Source organism: Lemur catta, chromosome 1 (genome assembly GCF_020740605.2).
Source record: "Lemur catta isolate mLemCat1 chromosome 1, mLemCat1.pri, whole genome shotgun sequence".
In the NCBI taxonomy this organism is placed as follows: Eukaryota; Metazoa; Chordata; class Mammalia; order Primates; family Lemuridae; genus Lemur; species Lemur catta.
Window position 1 is genome coordinate 40,456,569 of NC_059128.1, and position 16,795 is coordinate 40,473,363.

Below are 16,795 nucleotides of genomic sequence, written 5' to 3' on the forward strand. Positions count from 1 at the left end.
CTGAATCATCTTGGTGTGCCCACAAAAAACCTAGTTTACTATGCATCTTAGGTACATCCTGTGTATTCAAGTGTCTTTATTAATTCAGTTATTTTTTTTGGTTCAGGGTTTTCATCAGTTCTTTTAACCAACCCAACAGGTGTGCACTGTCTGACAAAGAGCTTAATACAGGTCTTTTGAGACTCTGCAGCTTAAAGTAGTGCTCAACAAAGCCCAGTTAGGTAAATCACCACAAATCAGTATGCCCCAAATTAAAGCTTCAAGGAGTAGATGAAAAAAGCAGAGATGACAGAGATGATAAATGTGGATGGTAAGGAGATTTTATATTTAAATTGCAGTAAAATTAAATGCTTTAGTCTGATTTTGATACAGGCTGCAGATTTTCTCTGTTCAATGAGTGGTTTCTAGGAGTTAGCATTACAACCTTGGAAGTCTTGTTCACTTTGTCCTGCAGCATTTTTTCAGTTGATGCCAATGCTTCCATTGCTTCCCAGTTTTTCTCCCGAAGGTCCTAATCATTTTTAGAAAGAATGATTTCAGTTTTTCCATTATTGAAAGATTTTTGCTTTTTACTTCATCAGTATTTTTGCACTGCATTTAAATGCTGGTTACTGCAAAAGTATTTCAATGGGAAAATATGCATATTAGCAAAAAAATGAAAAGCAATGTTTAGAAGTTTGAATGAGAAAATAAAGATGCCCACTTTCCATGTTTTAGTATACACACCAAATATGCCAGATTTTAATAATTACTGTGCACATGTGACAAAGAAGAAAGCATCAAAAGAAAACACAACAAACCAAGATTACAAATATGATTTCAGGTACACCAAACATTAGAGGATTAAAGACAGAGCAAATACACAAGTATTGCAAAAAGCTGCACATATGACTTTTAAACAAGGCCCATTATCACTCACAGGACTTTCCAATGCACCATAACATTTTTTTCTCTATGTTTTAATAAAATTGACACATTTCAAATCCACCTAAGAATGCCACAGTAACTCACTGTGTTCTATCTTTCTTGGCATGGTCAAATGTGTATGTTGTTTAACAACCTGACAGGAATTGTAGGAACTAGTTGATCAAGGCAAATAGGGAGGCTAGAAAGGTACAAAACACATTCTCTTGGAGGAAACGGAGGTCATTAAAAAATGAGCTCTTAAGGATCTAGGTTTTAACAGCATTTCATTAGTAAATATAAAAACAATCTGATATATCTCATTATTTCTTTGAAATTAGAAATCTAAACAGATAAAAACAAACCAAAAAAGCCAATAATCACCCTTTATAAAATGCTTAATTATGTGCCAAACATTGTACTTGGTGTTTCACAAATCCTCATTAATCTTCACAACAACCCCATGAGGTATTTATTCCCATTTTATAAATGGGGAAACCACATCTCAAGTAGGTTAAGAAATCTGGCCAAGTGTACACATCAAATGACGTGGCAGAACTAGAATCAGAATGATGCTGCAATCTGCCGGCCTCCAGTGTCCTGGCTCTTTTCACACAGCTTCAGTGCCTCCAGCGCTGCTGCTGCTTGATTAGACTGGCATTACCACGCCCTCCTTATCTCAGAATCCCGATAATAAAACACAGTTAAGATGTTAGCAGTGTATCGGCAAGTTCACCTCAAGTTTTGTGGCCAAGCAATGCCATTAGTAATATTGCACAAACACACAAACAGCAATTCACGTACCTAATTTTGACAAACTCAGGGGTGCAAGAAAATGCCAACTTGTTAAATTAACAATTCAACACAAACTCTGAAAAATTTAACTTACAATAGAAAACACATATCCCTTCATTGTCAATACCCTCTTAGATTTCATTAGCCTTGCTCAAGGCTTAATAATAATACTTTTGTGTGCAAAAATTCCTTCTCTAGCAAGAATGCTTGGATTTTACTTATAGGTGCCATCCCTTCTGGTAAGAGAGGATTTAAGAAATTCACCTCAATTCATTATTTGTCTATTCAGTGTTAAGTATTACAATTTATATTTCTTAAAACACTCTCTCTTCCTGTTTTAGTATAAATGTATTCAGGTTCTAAGGCTTCTAATACAATTATCAAAATTTGAACCACCTCTCAGTTAAAAAGGGAGGTTCCAGAAGGCTCTGAAAAGGCTTAATTATTGACCATACTAGGTTTGAATACTGGCATTATTTTTACTTTACAAAAAGACTAGCTCAATCTAAACAAAGGAAATGCCTTTGATTTTAAAATACTGAGCTGAAAGAATTATTTTTCCAAATAAAAGTTCAACAAAAAGTCAATCACATTTTTAGTTGTTTTTTGAACTAAAAGCGTAATAATTATAGCTTGAATACTTAAAATGATACTTCTAAGTTTAAGAATTGGTCTTTTCACTTATTACTAAAAATCTGCTCTTGATTAAAATGATTACTCCGATAACACCCTCCAAAAAGTTACACACGAAATAGTACTTTCTTACAAAGATTAAGAAATTTAAAGTAAAAGTGGATCCAAAGAAAAAAACATTACTGAACCTTATCTCAATGCTGAAGTAATAAAAAGGAAAGCTTCATTTTGATAGATTTACTTACATTGTTTTTCTTCCTCTGGTGTTCAACAGCATCCTTCAAAGAATCTAACTCATTCCGGAGACCACTTATTTCTTTTTCTCTTTCTGAAATTCTAAATCAGAACATAAAAACATACAGCAAGATTTTAGGAAAACAGTAATACAACTTAGATCCCTATCTTTCAACGTTTGTTACTACAAAGTAGAAATACCAAGTAGACAATGCTTTGAAAAGTGCATTAACTTAATATTTTAGCTACTCTTTACCATGGAAAATCTATCCTATGAATGCTTAATTTCAGAAATGATTTTTAAAATAAGTTTTTGCACACAATATGATATGCTGAGGTTTATGCTAAAGAGAAATCTTATCCCCTAAGAGACAGTTCATGAATATATGAACTGCTATAGTTATAGTTATTTCTATTTCTACCTGGATCAGTAGCTACTTTCAGAAGAGTTAAACTGATATAGAAGCAGTCCTATATATATATATATATATTCTTTTTTTAGAAATCAATGAAATCAATTTTGACTTTAAGTGGCTAATCTACAACAAAAGTGTCATAGTAAACTGAGCTAGGTGTTTTCTTGTCATTTTTAGACCACACCAATCTCAGGATTCATGTTTTTTTCTGGTCCTGTCCAATGACTTAGTTATTTGTAGAAAGCAATGGCAAAGATTCACAATTGGATTCTACTACAGCTGAGAGTGGCTTGGGTAGAAAGTTAAATCACATATAGTAGCTCTTCCCTAAGAATATGGCTTTACATATTCTTGGCAAACTAGGGCTTTGGGCCTACCCCACTGTCTGTTTCTGCATGGTCCTTGAACTAAGAGCTGCTTTTACATTTCTAAAGTGTTGTTTTAAAAAATGTATATGAAACAGATCTGTGTGTTCCACAAAACCTAAAATATTCACTATCGGGCCCTTAACAGAAATGTCTGCTGACCCTTGTTCTATATAGTCAAAACTCAATTTAATAGTAAATAATTCTAACCTAGTAAGTAACTCTGTAAACAAACCAAGTTGGAAGAACATTTGGATTACTTATATCACTTACTAATATATTTAATGTGGTTTACAGTAACATGTTGAAACATGCTAACTTATCTGAAATGATCTTAAACGAAGCATCTTAGAGAAAATTATAGGCTACAAAGAAAAATGTTTTAATAAAAAGAGATTTCCTTAAAAGAGACAACCACAAAGATTACAAGTTTTCTTCAAAAATGCAGAAACCAAAATTTACATCATTCAGTTCCACAATAATATCCAGAAGAAAGAAGACTCAGTAGGATAATAGAGATAATTGAGGTCCATTTAGTAAAGCCTTCAAAATATAGTTTGATTTGATGTTTTCTCAATGCCTAGAAACCAAACATCTCTCTCAACAAAACATTCAAAGAAATCCAAATACTATAAAAAGGTGCATAAGTCAGCCAAAGGCACAGCTAAGCTCTACTGACCTGAAGTTCAAGATATCCAAACAGAACCACAAAAATTAGGTGACCAATTGCGATTATATTAAATTGCTTATCTGAGAACTGTTTAGCACATAAAAATAGTTACCACTTCCCAAATAGTGAATCAATACTTACACTTTTAATAATTCTTCATGAGGCGAAAAAGAAGATGCCTATTAAAAGAGTTAAATGTTATTTCAAAACAAAGCTTTCTAGAAGACTTTAAAAAAATTAAAGTTCTTCTCAGATATAAATTAAGACACCACCAAATGTAAAAATACCATATATTCCATGTCAGTCACTTTGATTTTATTAAAATCAAGTGGTTTTAATAAAAATATATAAAAATTTATAAAATATACTGAATGGTAAATCCAATCTTCATCATCACTACATACTTAAACTCTTCATTTAGTAAGGATTTATCAAAGTCCTACTATGGGCCGGGCACAGTGGTTCATGCCCATAATCCTACCACTCTGGGAGGCCGAGTCAGGCATTCGAGACCAACAAGAGCAAAACCCCATGTCTACTAAAAAAGAAAAATTAGCGGGGTGTCATGGTGCATGCCTGTAGCCCCAGCAATTCAGGAGGCTAAGGGAGGAGGATCCCTTGAACCCAGGAGTTTGAGGTTGCAGTGAGCTACAATGATGCCACTGCACTCTACCCAGGGTGACAGAGCAAAACTGTCTCAAAAAAAAAAAAAAAAAAAAAAAAAATTCCTACTATGTGCAAAGCACTGAGGTAATACCTTAAATTTTCATACTGTACAATTCATTTGACTATATAAAAACCTTAAGCCTCTGAAAGTTAAAAAATTACCATAAATGAAATCAAAAGAAAAATTAGGAAAAGAAAATTTCCTCACATATAACAAAAAGTTAATTACATATAATACGCAAAGACACACAGCCCCTTCACATATGGTATATTTTCCTTAACAACGACAATCTCCCAGACTAAACTACTGTAAGCTTCCTGTCCACAAGGACTCTAGTTCTTTTGTCTCTCAAAATACTTTCCGGTCTATTCACATAAATTAATTCAAAGGATATTTTGAGTAACATATCTTTTAAAAAAAAATTTTTTTTTTTTTATTTTTACCAAGCAGAATTACACCTTGAAAAGCTATTTTAAATAGTTGTAGATTATCACTTACAATATTACACATTTGATAGTTTCTCTCCAATTACTGATGTTTTGTCTGGGAACAGGGGAGATAGAGTACACACCTATCTTTAAACCCACCTCTACAGGATTTTAACTGACTTACTAAGAAAAGCATTCTATAGAATCAGAAAACACACAAATACAAAATATAGCTGGAATTCAGATAACATTATTTGTATATACTTTGTAGGTTATTTTACCTTAGATATAACATAGCAATTGCTTTGTTTTATGGGAAATTTGATAAACTTATAAATAAAACACGTACCTTATTCTCAATGAAAATACAAAAATGAAAAAGTACTTACAGTCACTGGTCATATAATTTTTTACCACATAAAAGGCAAGACATCTAATAATGGTACCTACCTGTTGGTAGTTCTGTTGTTGAAGCTGCTCAATTTGGGATTTAAACAATTTGTTTTCATCTTGTACTTCCTATTTAAACAAAAATTAAAGATGAGTAACTAAACAGAGATGTTTACATTCCATATAAACTTTGAAACATATCACAAAAGCTAGGAAAATTCCGAAACAGCAATAATTTTAAATAGGTATAATAAGCCCTGTATAAAAACATACTATGAAATTAGAGTAATTGTATTTAGTACTAGCCTAAGAGTGGGCATGTCTCAATGGAACAAAATAGGAACCAGAAATAGACCCATATTCCTGTAAGAATTTAGTACAGAGTGACATTTCAAATCAGTAGTTCAAGGTTTCTCAACCTGAATTGTAGTGAATTTGGCACTGGCTATTTCTTTGTTGTGGGGACTGGACTATGCACTGTAAAACCTTTAGCAGCATCCATGGTCTCCATCTACTAGATGCAACAATACCTCTCCCCCAGCTGTGACAACCAAAAACGTCTCCAGATATTGCTCCCCTGGGGAGAGCCCCTGCAGTAATGATGGGTTATTTAATAATGAGGCTAGCCTTCTCTTCTTAAAGGTTAGAATGCTACTCTCACAGCTTACTGAAATAAATTACATATGAATAAAAAATCTAAACAAAAAATGTAAATGTATTAGAAGAAAATATGTGAAAATATTTTTACGATCATAGAGTGAGAGATACCTTTCTTCTCAAGACTTAAAACTCAAAAAATTACTTGTATTTGAGTATATAAAAGCTTTAAACTCTCAAAAGAAGAAAAAACACAAAGGAAGTGAAAAGAAAAACTGGGGAAAATAAATCACCTCACTTAATGACAAAAGCCTAATTTCCCTTGTTATATAAAAAAAAGGATCTTATAAATTAGTAAGAAAAAGTCAATCCAAAGGAAAAAAATGTGGGAAGCAATTCATATACAAATGGCTTAAACATATGAAAAATACTTAACTTCTCTTACAATCAAATGCAAATTAAAAACAATCCTACCATCTTTCAAGTATAATATCAAACGTTTTCATCCTTGTCAGTGTTGGAGAGGAAGAAGGCGGAAAGGCCCTCAGTTGGCAAGAATGTAAATTAGTAAAAACACTTTTGAAGGGCAATTTATTAGTATTATCAAAGTTAAAAATGAACCTACTTAGGAAGGAGAGGGAATGTGACAGAACCAACCCTTGAAGCATGAAATATGAACAAGACTAATCAGAGACAATATAGGCACCCTACAAATTTGCTATTACTTCAAATCAATGTTCTGTAAGTACTTTAAATACTAACTACATGAGGGTGAAAAGATACTGATTTTCTATTTAAACTATTTATATCTTTCAAACAAACCAAAAAACCTTGACCCAGAATTACATTTCTAAGAATTTATAATACAGATATACTAGCAAAAGTATTTAAAATATATGTGCAAGGATATTCACTGTAGTATAGTTTGTAAGAGGAAGAATAATCCTAAATAATCTAGGTATCCATCAACTAGGATTGGCTATATAAATAATGATACAGTCATATAATACCATAAAGCTATTAAAAGTTAAAGATAGAAATGTGCTTCTGTGTGAATTGGTGGGGGGTGGGGAAGCAAAACACAAAAGTGGATGGTTAAAAATAGTATGTTTTTAAAACAAACATGTACACATACATACTTACATTTATGCCTCGGTACTTTCTCAAAAGATATACCAACAATTGCTAGCAGTAGTTACCGCTGAGAAATATCTGGGTGGGAGAGACTCACTCTGTATTCTATTTCCCTTTAACAGTTAAAAATTTTTAAAAACATGCAAAGACTATTCATACAATACTTAATTTTAAGTACTCATATTCACCTGTAACAGCTTTGTTTTGCTAGAAAGATCATTCTCCCTTTCTTTTAGCATGGCTTCTACTCTCTTCATTTCATTTTCCTTTTCTTTCAACCTAGAATTTTTAGAAAGATTTTATATTTACTAATGTACATAAAAAAAGAAAACCAACTCTAATATCACTCCTAAGAAAAAAGATGGTAGAAACAATACCTACCAGCTTTTTCTCCCCATATTATACCAACTTATGTTTCTTTTGAAAGATTATTTCCAGGATCATTCTACTCAGTCAAATACATCCTAAAACTGCTGCAACTTATTTCATACTTAACATTTCTTAAGCAAATATGGCTTTATCTAGAAACATACTCTAAAAGGCTAAAAGGAAAACTACATTTCACCAAGTCCTTATGAAAATTACCACTTAAAAAGAAATCAGTTTTGCTCCCAAAAATCTTAACCATAATTTGTTGACCCTGGAAATTACAATGTCTAACCCTTGCACTAAAGAGATGCTTTTAATTAGGTCATTAAATATGAAATGTCTGATTTCAAATCAAAGTGTAGTTTATTATATCTCAAAGAAGAAGCAGTACAATTAATCAAAGTATGTACCTAAACTATCAACATAGTTTTGCCATCTTAATGGTTGCTTGTTTATGCCAACAGCAAAGAAGCCTAGAGAGTGAGTGGCGATGAAATGGCCAAAGGCATTTTCCACAGCTTGTTGAGAACCGAGTATTTTTCCTTGCAAGAAGTGGTCCAAAACCTGGAAGAAGTGGTAGTCAGTTGGTGCAAGGTCTGGTGAATATGGTGGATGACAGAGAGTTTCCAAGTCTAGCTGCTGTAGTTTGAGCAGCATTGTTTATGCAACATGTATGTGGTCAAGTGTTGTCTTGCAAGAGGATTGGCCTGCCTCTATTAACTGATCTTGGCTGCTTAATTGTAAGCATCCTCGTTTTGTCCAACTGGTTGGAGTAGACATCCGCTGTAATCGATTGACTAGGTTTCATGAAGCTGTAGTGGATAATACCAGTGCTGGACTACCAAACAGACACCATTAGCTTTTTCTGATGAATATTCAGTTTTGGACTGTGTTTCAGCACCCATCTTTATCCAACCATTGTGCCAAACGCCTGTGATTGTCAAAAAGAATCCATTTTTCATCACACATAACAATACCGCATAGAAACGGTTCCCCTTTACGTTGTGAGAGCAAATAAAGGCAAGACTCAGAGACAATTTCTCTTCTGACACTCATTTAACTGATGCGGAACCCATCTATCCAGCTTCTTTACCTTGCCAATTTGTTTCCAATGGCCCAATATTGTTGGAATACTAACATCCAGCCTTGCTGCTAATCATGCAGTAGGTTAAGATGGATTCGTTTCCACTACAGCTTTCAGCTCATCATTATCCACCTTGGTCTTAGGTTGCCCATATGGCTCATTTTCAAGATTAAGATCACCAGAACGGAACTTCTCAAACCATCTATGTACTGTGCATGAATTAGCCACATCCTTCCCAAACACTTTGTTGGTATTTTGAGCTGAGCTGCATTGGTTCCATGACAGAATTCATATTCAAAAATAACATGAATTTTTGGCCTATCCATGGTTCCACAAAAATTGCTCTTAAAAAAATATGAAAGATAATCATAAGCCAAAACATGTATTTGAAGAATGAGGATGCACCTTCACAATAAAAACAAGAAGTGTCAAGGTGAAATGTCAGAGGTAACAACTGTCAAACTTAGTACTAAAGGAAATCGGACATTTCATACTTAATAACCTAATACACATAATTTAATATGGTCCTCCTTCACCCAATGCAGATATAAGTCTTACTGTATCTAGCCCAAGTGAATCCCAACTGCTCTTGTCATCCTAAAGCAACAGACTTCTAGCATAACAGTTAACACTATTAATATCTGTTTAACTGTTTCCTCAGGACAGGAACTTATCTTACCCATTTCAGTAACCTCAGTGCCAGAAGGCACATAACAAAGTTTCAAGTATTTGTTCAGTTGAACAGTTTTTATCCCACCTTACTCTAGAAAGAATATCCAGATGCTTATAGGTCTACATGAAAAATGACAAAGCAGCATACATGAAGAATAGGATTAAAGAATGAAAACAAAGGGTAAACCTTAAATCTACATTGCTAAGTGAAAGAAGCCAATCTAACAAGACTATATACTGTATGATTCCACTATGACATGGTAGAAAAGGCAAAACTATGAAGACAATAAGATGATCAGTGGTTGCCAGGGATTGGGGCAGGGGAAAAGGGGTAGGGTAGAAAAAGGAAGGAAGGGATGAATAGACAGAACACAAGAGATTTTTAGGGAAATAAAACTATTCGGTATGATATGATGAATACATGTTATCATACATTTGTTAAAACCTACAAGGAGTGAACCCTAATGGAGACTATGAACTTTAGTTAATACCAGTGTATTGCCATTGGCTCATCAATTATAACAAAGGTAGCAAGCTAGTGCAAAATAATAGAGGGAACTGGAGGAGTATATGGAACAATTTTTTCTGTAAACCTAAAGCTGCTTCCTCCACCAAAATAATGTTTATTAATTTAAAAAAGGAATAGAAAAGTCAAGGGAAACATAATTATCTATATACCTACTATTAAGTTGGTCGCAAATGTGTCTTTAAGTTTTATAAGTAAATGAGAGATGAGAGATGAGCACCTTGACAGTGACACAGTTAGTTGTACAAATGAGCAATCCTGGTGACAAGAATAGGGTCATCACCCTTGTTTTCATAAAGACAATGATCTAGTATCTTCAATATCTTAGTTTCAAAGACATGGTTTCAAAGGAGCACTTCTTTAAAACAAATACCAATAAAGACTGATGGTATCACATCAAGGAAAAACCAAAAAGATGGAAGTCCAGATAACTTTCCTCACCATTGTAGACTGATTTAGCTTAAAAAAGAATAGATTTTATAGAATAAAAAAATTTCTAGGATGAACATCTACAAAAACTGACACCTATGTGCTGATTAAATATTTTTCCTATTCAGCACAGGATAACTGATAGGACAAATTCTATTTTCCTTATAAATAAATTACCATTACAGAAAGATTCAATACTCATCAAGATATGGCTAAGATTATCTTCTGGTTAATTCAGAGACGTTATTCGTTCAAATATAAAGTGAATTTTAATTTGAAATAAATTTAATCTCTTTATAATAATTGCAAACTTTGTAATAGAATTGAAAACCAGTCTATATTTACAGAAAGAATATTTAAGAAAATGGGTTTGGAAAGAATAAAGTCTCTAGGCATTTGAAAGCATTTAAAGAGCCTGTTTTATTATATTAAATAGAGACTTAGCATATTTGCCTGTAGACTATAATTCCTAATTAACAATAAAGTTAATGATTAAGAAGAAACCCTTCATAATATTTAACCACATGCTGGAAAACAATGAGAAGTTCCTCTTCAAAATGCTGGCTTAAAGTACACTTACACAATCTCGAGTTCTTCAAATCGTGATGCAGAACATGCCTAAGAAACAGATTCACATTTGTAATGCTAACATAAAAAAAAAACCAGTTATTACAACATATGTATAAAATCACCCACCAATAAAATGAAAACCCAATTATATGTGGTAAATTTAAGAATGGGCCATTTATAAAACAAAAACAGAATGAGTTTTATTAACCAATTTTTAATGATTATTTTTTAAAGGATTATAGATTAATACATCAATTAAACAGTTAAAGGTGAGCTTAAGAGTTCATTTAAAAAAGTAAGGATAAGGAAATGCTTTTAGGATCAGGCTGACAAATCAAGCAATTAAGTATAACTTCACAGGAATAAAAGTTAACATTTTAACAGTGGTACAATACACGTTTTTCTGACAAAGAAACTCAAAACATTAACCTCTTAATCTCTAGTACGTTAAAGATTTCTCATTCTTTATGTAGTACGTTGGTAATCTGTTTATACTATACCTCTTTCAAGTTATGTTGTGCTACTTCCTGAACATGAGCTTTTAAAGAGTCATTTTCTTCTTGAAGATCCTTAAAAAGAATAGGTGTGAATTGAATTGATATTCAAGTATAAAAAAGGTGTTTCTTACTTTTGCTTTTAATTTCTTACCTGTAACCATTTTCCTGTATTGGCTAAGTCTTTCTCTTTCTCTTCTAAAACAGCCTTCATGGTACTCATCTGTTCCTCCTGTCCTTTTAATCTGACAATAAATTAATCAGAATTATAAATGAAAATGTTACATGACCATAAAAAAGACTGGAAGAGATATTAAACAAACAAAAAAGACTGGAAAAGTACTATTTTAGGTAGCATTCACAGTACAAACTGATTAAAATAAACTCAAAAATACTTTGAGTATAAAAGCATACAAGATTTTGGAGGTATAATCAAATTAGGAAGTATGAGATGATTAAAGAAAACTATTCTATCACTGAAGATCTAGATATTGCATAAGTTAGGGTAGCTCTACTCTTACCCTCTATTATACCCTGTTTAAGTCAATACAAGCAAATTTAGACAGCTAATTACAACTGGTTTAGGTGTGAGATATATGCCAGTTTCACATGGCTATTAAAATGGGAAAAGAGCAACAACTCAGTTTGTCATATTCAGATTATAAATCACAAAAACTAAGACTTCCCATCCTAGCTACTTTCCACAAAAAAAACTATAGGTTAAAGCCTAATGAAAAAATTAAGACCTTAAGGCCTTTTGAGATAATGTGATATTTTCTAAAATATTACTTGACATCAAATAAAAACAAGCTATGATTTTCATTCTATTTGTATTTAAGTTGTGAAAAAGAGATATTAAATGAAAATGAGAGAAATGGTACTTACAAGTTCTGAAGCTCCTGAACTTGAGAAGTGATAGATAACTAAAATACAAAGGGCAAAAAAAGCAATTCATAATCCTTTCAATTTATCTTACTAAGTTTTATGATAAAAGACTTTATAATGTGTACACTTCAAATTATAAAGACCCTAGCTGAATTTTTCATGCCAAAATAAGATGTATTTTGATTTCACCTTCTCTTGACTCCAATGAGAGTAAAAGTAATAAACTAAAAATATAAAAGGGAGGGGGGAGACAAGGAAGATAGTTATGAATAAGTCTAAATAATGTGATTACATCTACAGTTGTAAAAATTAGAATATTAACTAACTCTCCACCTACCTCCCTACCATATCAAAGCTCTTCTCCACCCCAGTCTTCAAGGCCAACTACTCAATAGTATTCTATATTGTCCCATTTAACCTCTTTTTTTTTTTTTTCCTTCTAAATCACACACAGTCCAATAGTACTGTTTTCCCCTACTCTCTTCTCTCTTCTCATTGCCCCTTCAGATGTTGGCTTAGATGCGAGTTCCTCAGGAGGAGACTTTCCTGAACTCTCAATCTATATTAGAGAAGTATGATCTTTTCATCAGACCTGTTCGTTCAACACGTCATCTCCAACCACTAGCACAGTGTTTTGACTAGTGCTTTGACAATAAACATTGTTGAATGAATCCGTTAGATAAATGAATCATCTCTTCCATGCAACCTCACCATTTTTCCAGTGAAGCCTTGTCAAATTAAATTCACCAAAACCCTTCAATTTTCAGTAATCACATCTACCTCTGAAATCCCCAATGAAACTTGTACTTTGTTCTACAGGCAGAGGCTGAGCAATTTATATTCTATAATAAGACACTTTGGTCATGCAGCTTTTTTTTTTTTTTTTTTTTTAAAAAAAGGGGGAAAGAGGGTTAAAAAAATTTACCGAAATGTGTTTCATTTAAGTTGATGAATTAAAATGAAACACTAATACAGAAAACTTTCTAGAAAAGAACCTTTAACAGTTAAAAATGTTAAAAGATAAATAGATTAAAATATCAAGAACACTTTCTCAAATCAGGCAAAAAAAAATAAAAAGCACATAACCCAATATTATAGCACACTACTAACTAAAGATTATTCTTAGTGACAAGAGAAAAACCAAATAGCTCATAAATAACACATAAACTAATAAATCTTTCATGCTATATGGCTCTGGGATTTTTACCTGTTGAGCCTTTTCAAGCTGGACATTTCCTATTTCTTCTTTTAGAGCCTCTATTTCCTGTTTCAAACCCTTGACAATGACAAAACAGACAAGATTGGACAATGGAAACACAGAAATTGACATAAAATGTAAGGCACAGACAAACACATGAAATTAAATGATATTAACTAAAGTTGATAAACCAAAAACAAAACAAAACAAAAAAAACCACATAGTTTTTTCCCTCCCAATACCTGAACAGTTTTCTCCTTATTAGCAACTTTGAGAAGTTCAGCTTCCAGAAGCTCTTCCACAGACTTGATCTTCCCATCTTTCTCATGGATCCTTAAACGAAGAAACACAGTATTCACTTAAACAGAAATCACCAAGATCCACCAACTAAGATATAAAAATAGCACCAAATCATGAAAAGGCTCTCCAAATCAACCCCTTCCCATTTTAAGTAAAATGGCAACATATCTTTGCAGATGGGGGGGGGGGGGGGAATACCATATAGCTCCTATTAAGAGAGAACTAATCAGCAATTACCAGATGGCTGATGCCTATACACACAAGAAGCTGGTGATGTGCTTCACAAGTACATAGGGGATGTAAGATTTGCACCATGAAGAACACTGGAGACAATCAAGTTCCACTCAACAATATTGGCTTCCAGAGCTCTGAAAGCTGTGGTAGAACTTATGCACAATTATGGCATCAAATTTTACAGACACCTCAAGAGGAGAATATACATACAAGGAATTGATCTCTCTATCCAATATAACATGTTCTTTAATAGTTCCTACTGCAGACACAGAACAATCTGATGTCATAAGAAAATAATAAATGGAATCAATTACGGAAATTGATTTTTTTTAACCACATTGAATTTGGGAAAGCACAGTGAAGGTCCCTTATTCCATCAATGAAAAATAAGAGTGAAAGTTATTAATAAACTAACATGCATCAGCTGTCCCAACTGCATAATAAAACTTGATTTATGAGCACTGAAAAAATGAACCAAATGAGAAAGATCAGTTTATAATAATATTACCACTTACACTTTCTTAAGTTCTTCAACTAGAGATGCAAAAGAAACCTGGAAATATGAAAGTATTCCAGTTAGTAATTTGTTCAAAATATTAAATGGGTCAGAAATAGAAAAGTATATTATCAATTTTCCACTACATCAAAATCCAAATGGGAAAAGTAAGCCCAGGAATCCTTTTGAGATTATTTTTTAATGTCATAATAATGAAAATAAATAGCATTTTGAAAATAAGTGGCTTTAAGGCAACTTGTAAGTGTAGGCCAAAAGAAAAATCTGTAGATAAACGCCAAAATTATTTAACTAATAATTCTAAACAGATAAAGAGAAATACAACTAGCAAATTGCCTAATTTTAGGCAGCCTTTTTTACTATTATTTAGAGTCTTACTTTACATTTGTACACTCAAAACCTTTTACCACTGTAGTAAGAAGCAATAACATCCTATCTAGAGTACTCTCTGCAGGAGCTGGCATACAGTCAGTATTCAATAAATTGCAGTCTCTATTACTGACAATCAAGTCATTACCCATTCATAGATTAAAACTATAATTGACAAATTCCATCTTAGAGAAGGAGGAACAAACAACAGACTTGGTATGTTTTTATGTTAACAGGTTTGTTCATTGTTTATTAGTAAAAGAATGGTTGTAGAATTTACTATATATATTACCTGATCATTTTGCTTAGCCTTTAAGTCTTGAACTTCTTTCGTCAAAGATGAATTTTCTGTTCTTATTGCCTTTTTCAAAGACACATAAGCACAATATGCTTTTATTTTCTGAAAAAATAGCTAGCTTTAAAATACACTAGCTTCTCATTTTTCTTTAGCTGCTTCTTTTCCTCTCTGGAAGGCCCCAAAATCCCACTTTTTCCATGTGTCCATAATTGTGTAAATTCTACAGCTAGCCAAATGGATTTTTAATTCAATTACCCTCACAAATATTTGTTTATATTTGCACAACCTCCAAACAGACAGGATACCACTTGTCGATTAAGCCATAACTCTAAATTCAAATACATCTTTTAACTTACTTCTTTCAGCAACCCTATCTTAATCAAGTTAGTTAAGGCAAATGACAACTATAAAATACAACTGCAATATATTCTTTCCCTGGCCTCCAATGCCATTTCATGAACATAAAACACCTGCTAGTTATCATCTGGATATCAGGAAATGGGTGCAAGTGGGGAAGCATATATTACAAACTATAACAGTAGCATCTATCTCATGAAGGCAGTGAATGCTGCAATCAACTATGCATTTTTTTATTTAAAAAAAAATCTTAAATTTAATGAAAAAAGACATTATATAAACTTATAAAATGTTAGTAATATTAAGTTTAAAAGTTATGGGGAAAATCCTTACACAAATTACAATGAAACCCCTTCATGTTCACTGAATAACCACATGGAAAACAAATCTATAAAATGCTTTACATTCAGTTCCTCCTCTTTAGTGGCCACTTGAATAAGTCCAGTTTCAAGTAATTCTTCTACAGTCTTTAACTTCTCATCTTTTTCTTGAATGCTGAAATTATAAATTTAACACAAGTATGAACTATTTTTCAAAGAAAATGATATCATTTCTAAATATTTTATATAGATTAACTCCTTTATCCATAGTTTCTTATAAACTTTTAATTCGAGAAAAGTTTTTGAGGATCTTTTTCCACGGTCTGAGGGTACTTACTTCCTCTCTACCAACATAAAATGTGCTCAAGTAATGCATGCTTAGATGCCAGCCTACACAAGTAACTGCCACACATGAAACCCACAAACGATAATGTAATCTCAAATACTCAATAGCATACCACATTCTCTTCCACTACAAAATACAAAGAGAATTTTAAGGATCTAGATTAATGCAGTTAATTCTATTACCTCAAATTTTGTAAAAATGAGCCATCAAAATGTAAAAAGAAATTTAACTCTTACCATTTTTCCATTTGTTCCACAACTTCTTTATTAGGCTAAAATAAAAGCCACCCAAAGAAAGTTTAATTTTATCAGGTTTGCATGAAGTAAAACTAATTAATAAAATTTTGTGAAATTGTTTAGAGTGTTAAAAAGATATAAAATTTAGGAAAATGACCCTTATTTGAAGATTGCTAATAATTACAGAATTATTTAATTCAAAAAACATAAAACCGAAAGGCATCTACACAAAAGATACAGAAAAAGTAGTAGTATAAAATGGTCTGGCAAAATGAATTAGTATCTTATGAATAATTTTTCAATCACTACAAAACCTTAACTTAGGATAAGAGAATTTGTCTCATTTCCTTTACATTAATTCT

General features: G+C 32.5%; 1 protein-coding gene across 6 annotated transcripts in view; it reads right to left on the minus strand.

Annotated features, from left to right (window-relative positions):
- The window catches only part of KTN1 (kinectin 1), a 98,568-nt gene that overhangs the window by 20,561 nt on the left and 61,212 nt on the right, over window positions 1-16,795 (minus strand). For 4 of the 6 annotated variants that reach the window (XM_045566624.1, XM_045566665.1, XM_045566639.1 and 1 more), the window contains exons 19-33: window positions 16,434-16,468; window positions 15,936-16,026; window positions 15,169-15,237; window positions 14,509-14,546; window positions 13,702-13,792; window positions 13,469-13,537; window positions 12,262-12,299; window positions 11,531-11,621; window positions 11,383-11,451; window positions 10,893-10,930; window positions 7,421-7,511; window positions 5,562-5,630; window positions 4,158-4,195; window positions 2,577-2,667; window positions 425-511 (exon numbers count right to left, since the gene is read on the minus strand). In XM_045566624.1, coding sequence (XP_045422580.1) covers window positions 425-511; window positions 2,577-2,667; window positions 4,158-4,195; window positions 5,562-5,630; window positions 7,421-7,511; window positions 10,893-10,930; window positions 11,383-11,451; window positions 11,531-11,621; window positions 12,262-12,299; window positions 13,469-13,537; window positions 13,702-13,792; window positions 14,509-14,546; window positions 15,169-15,237; window positions 15,936-16,026; window positions 16,434-16,468 — 1,005 coding nt within the window. The remainder of the gene's footprint in view (window positions 1-424; window positions 512-2,576; window positions 2,668-4,157; window positions 4,196-5,561; window positions 5,631-7,420; window positions 7,512-10,892; window positions 10,931-11,382; window positions 11,452-11,530; window positions 11,622-12,261; window positions 12,300-13,468; window positions 13,538-13,701; window positions 13,793-14,508; window positions 14,547-15,168; window positions 15,238-15,935; window positions 16,027-16,433; window positions 16,469-16,795) is intronic. The other 2 variants (XM_045566657.1, XM_045566647.1) reach the window with 1 other exon arrangement.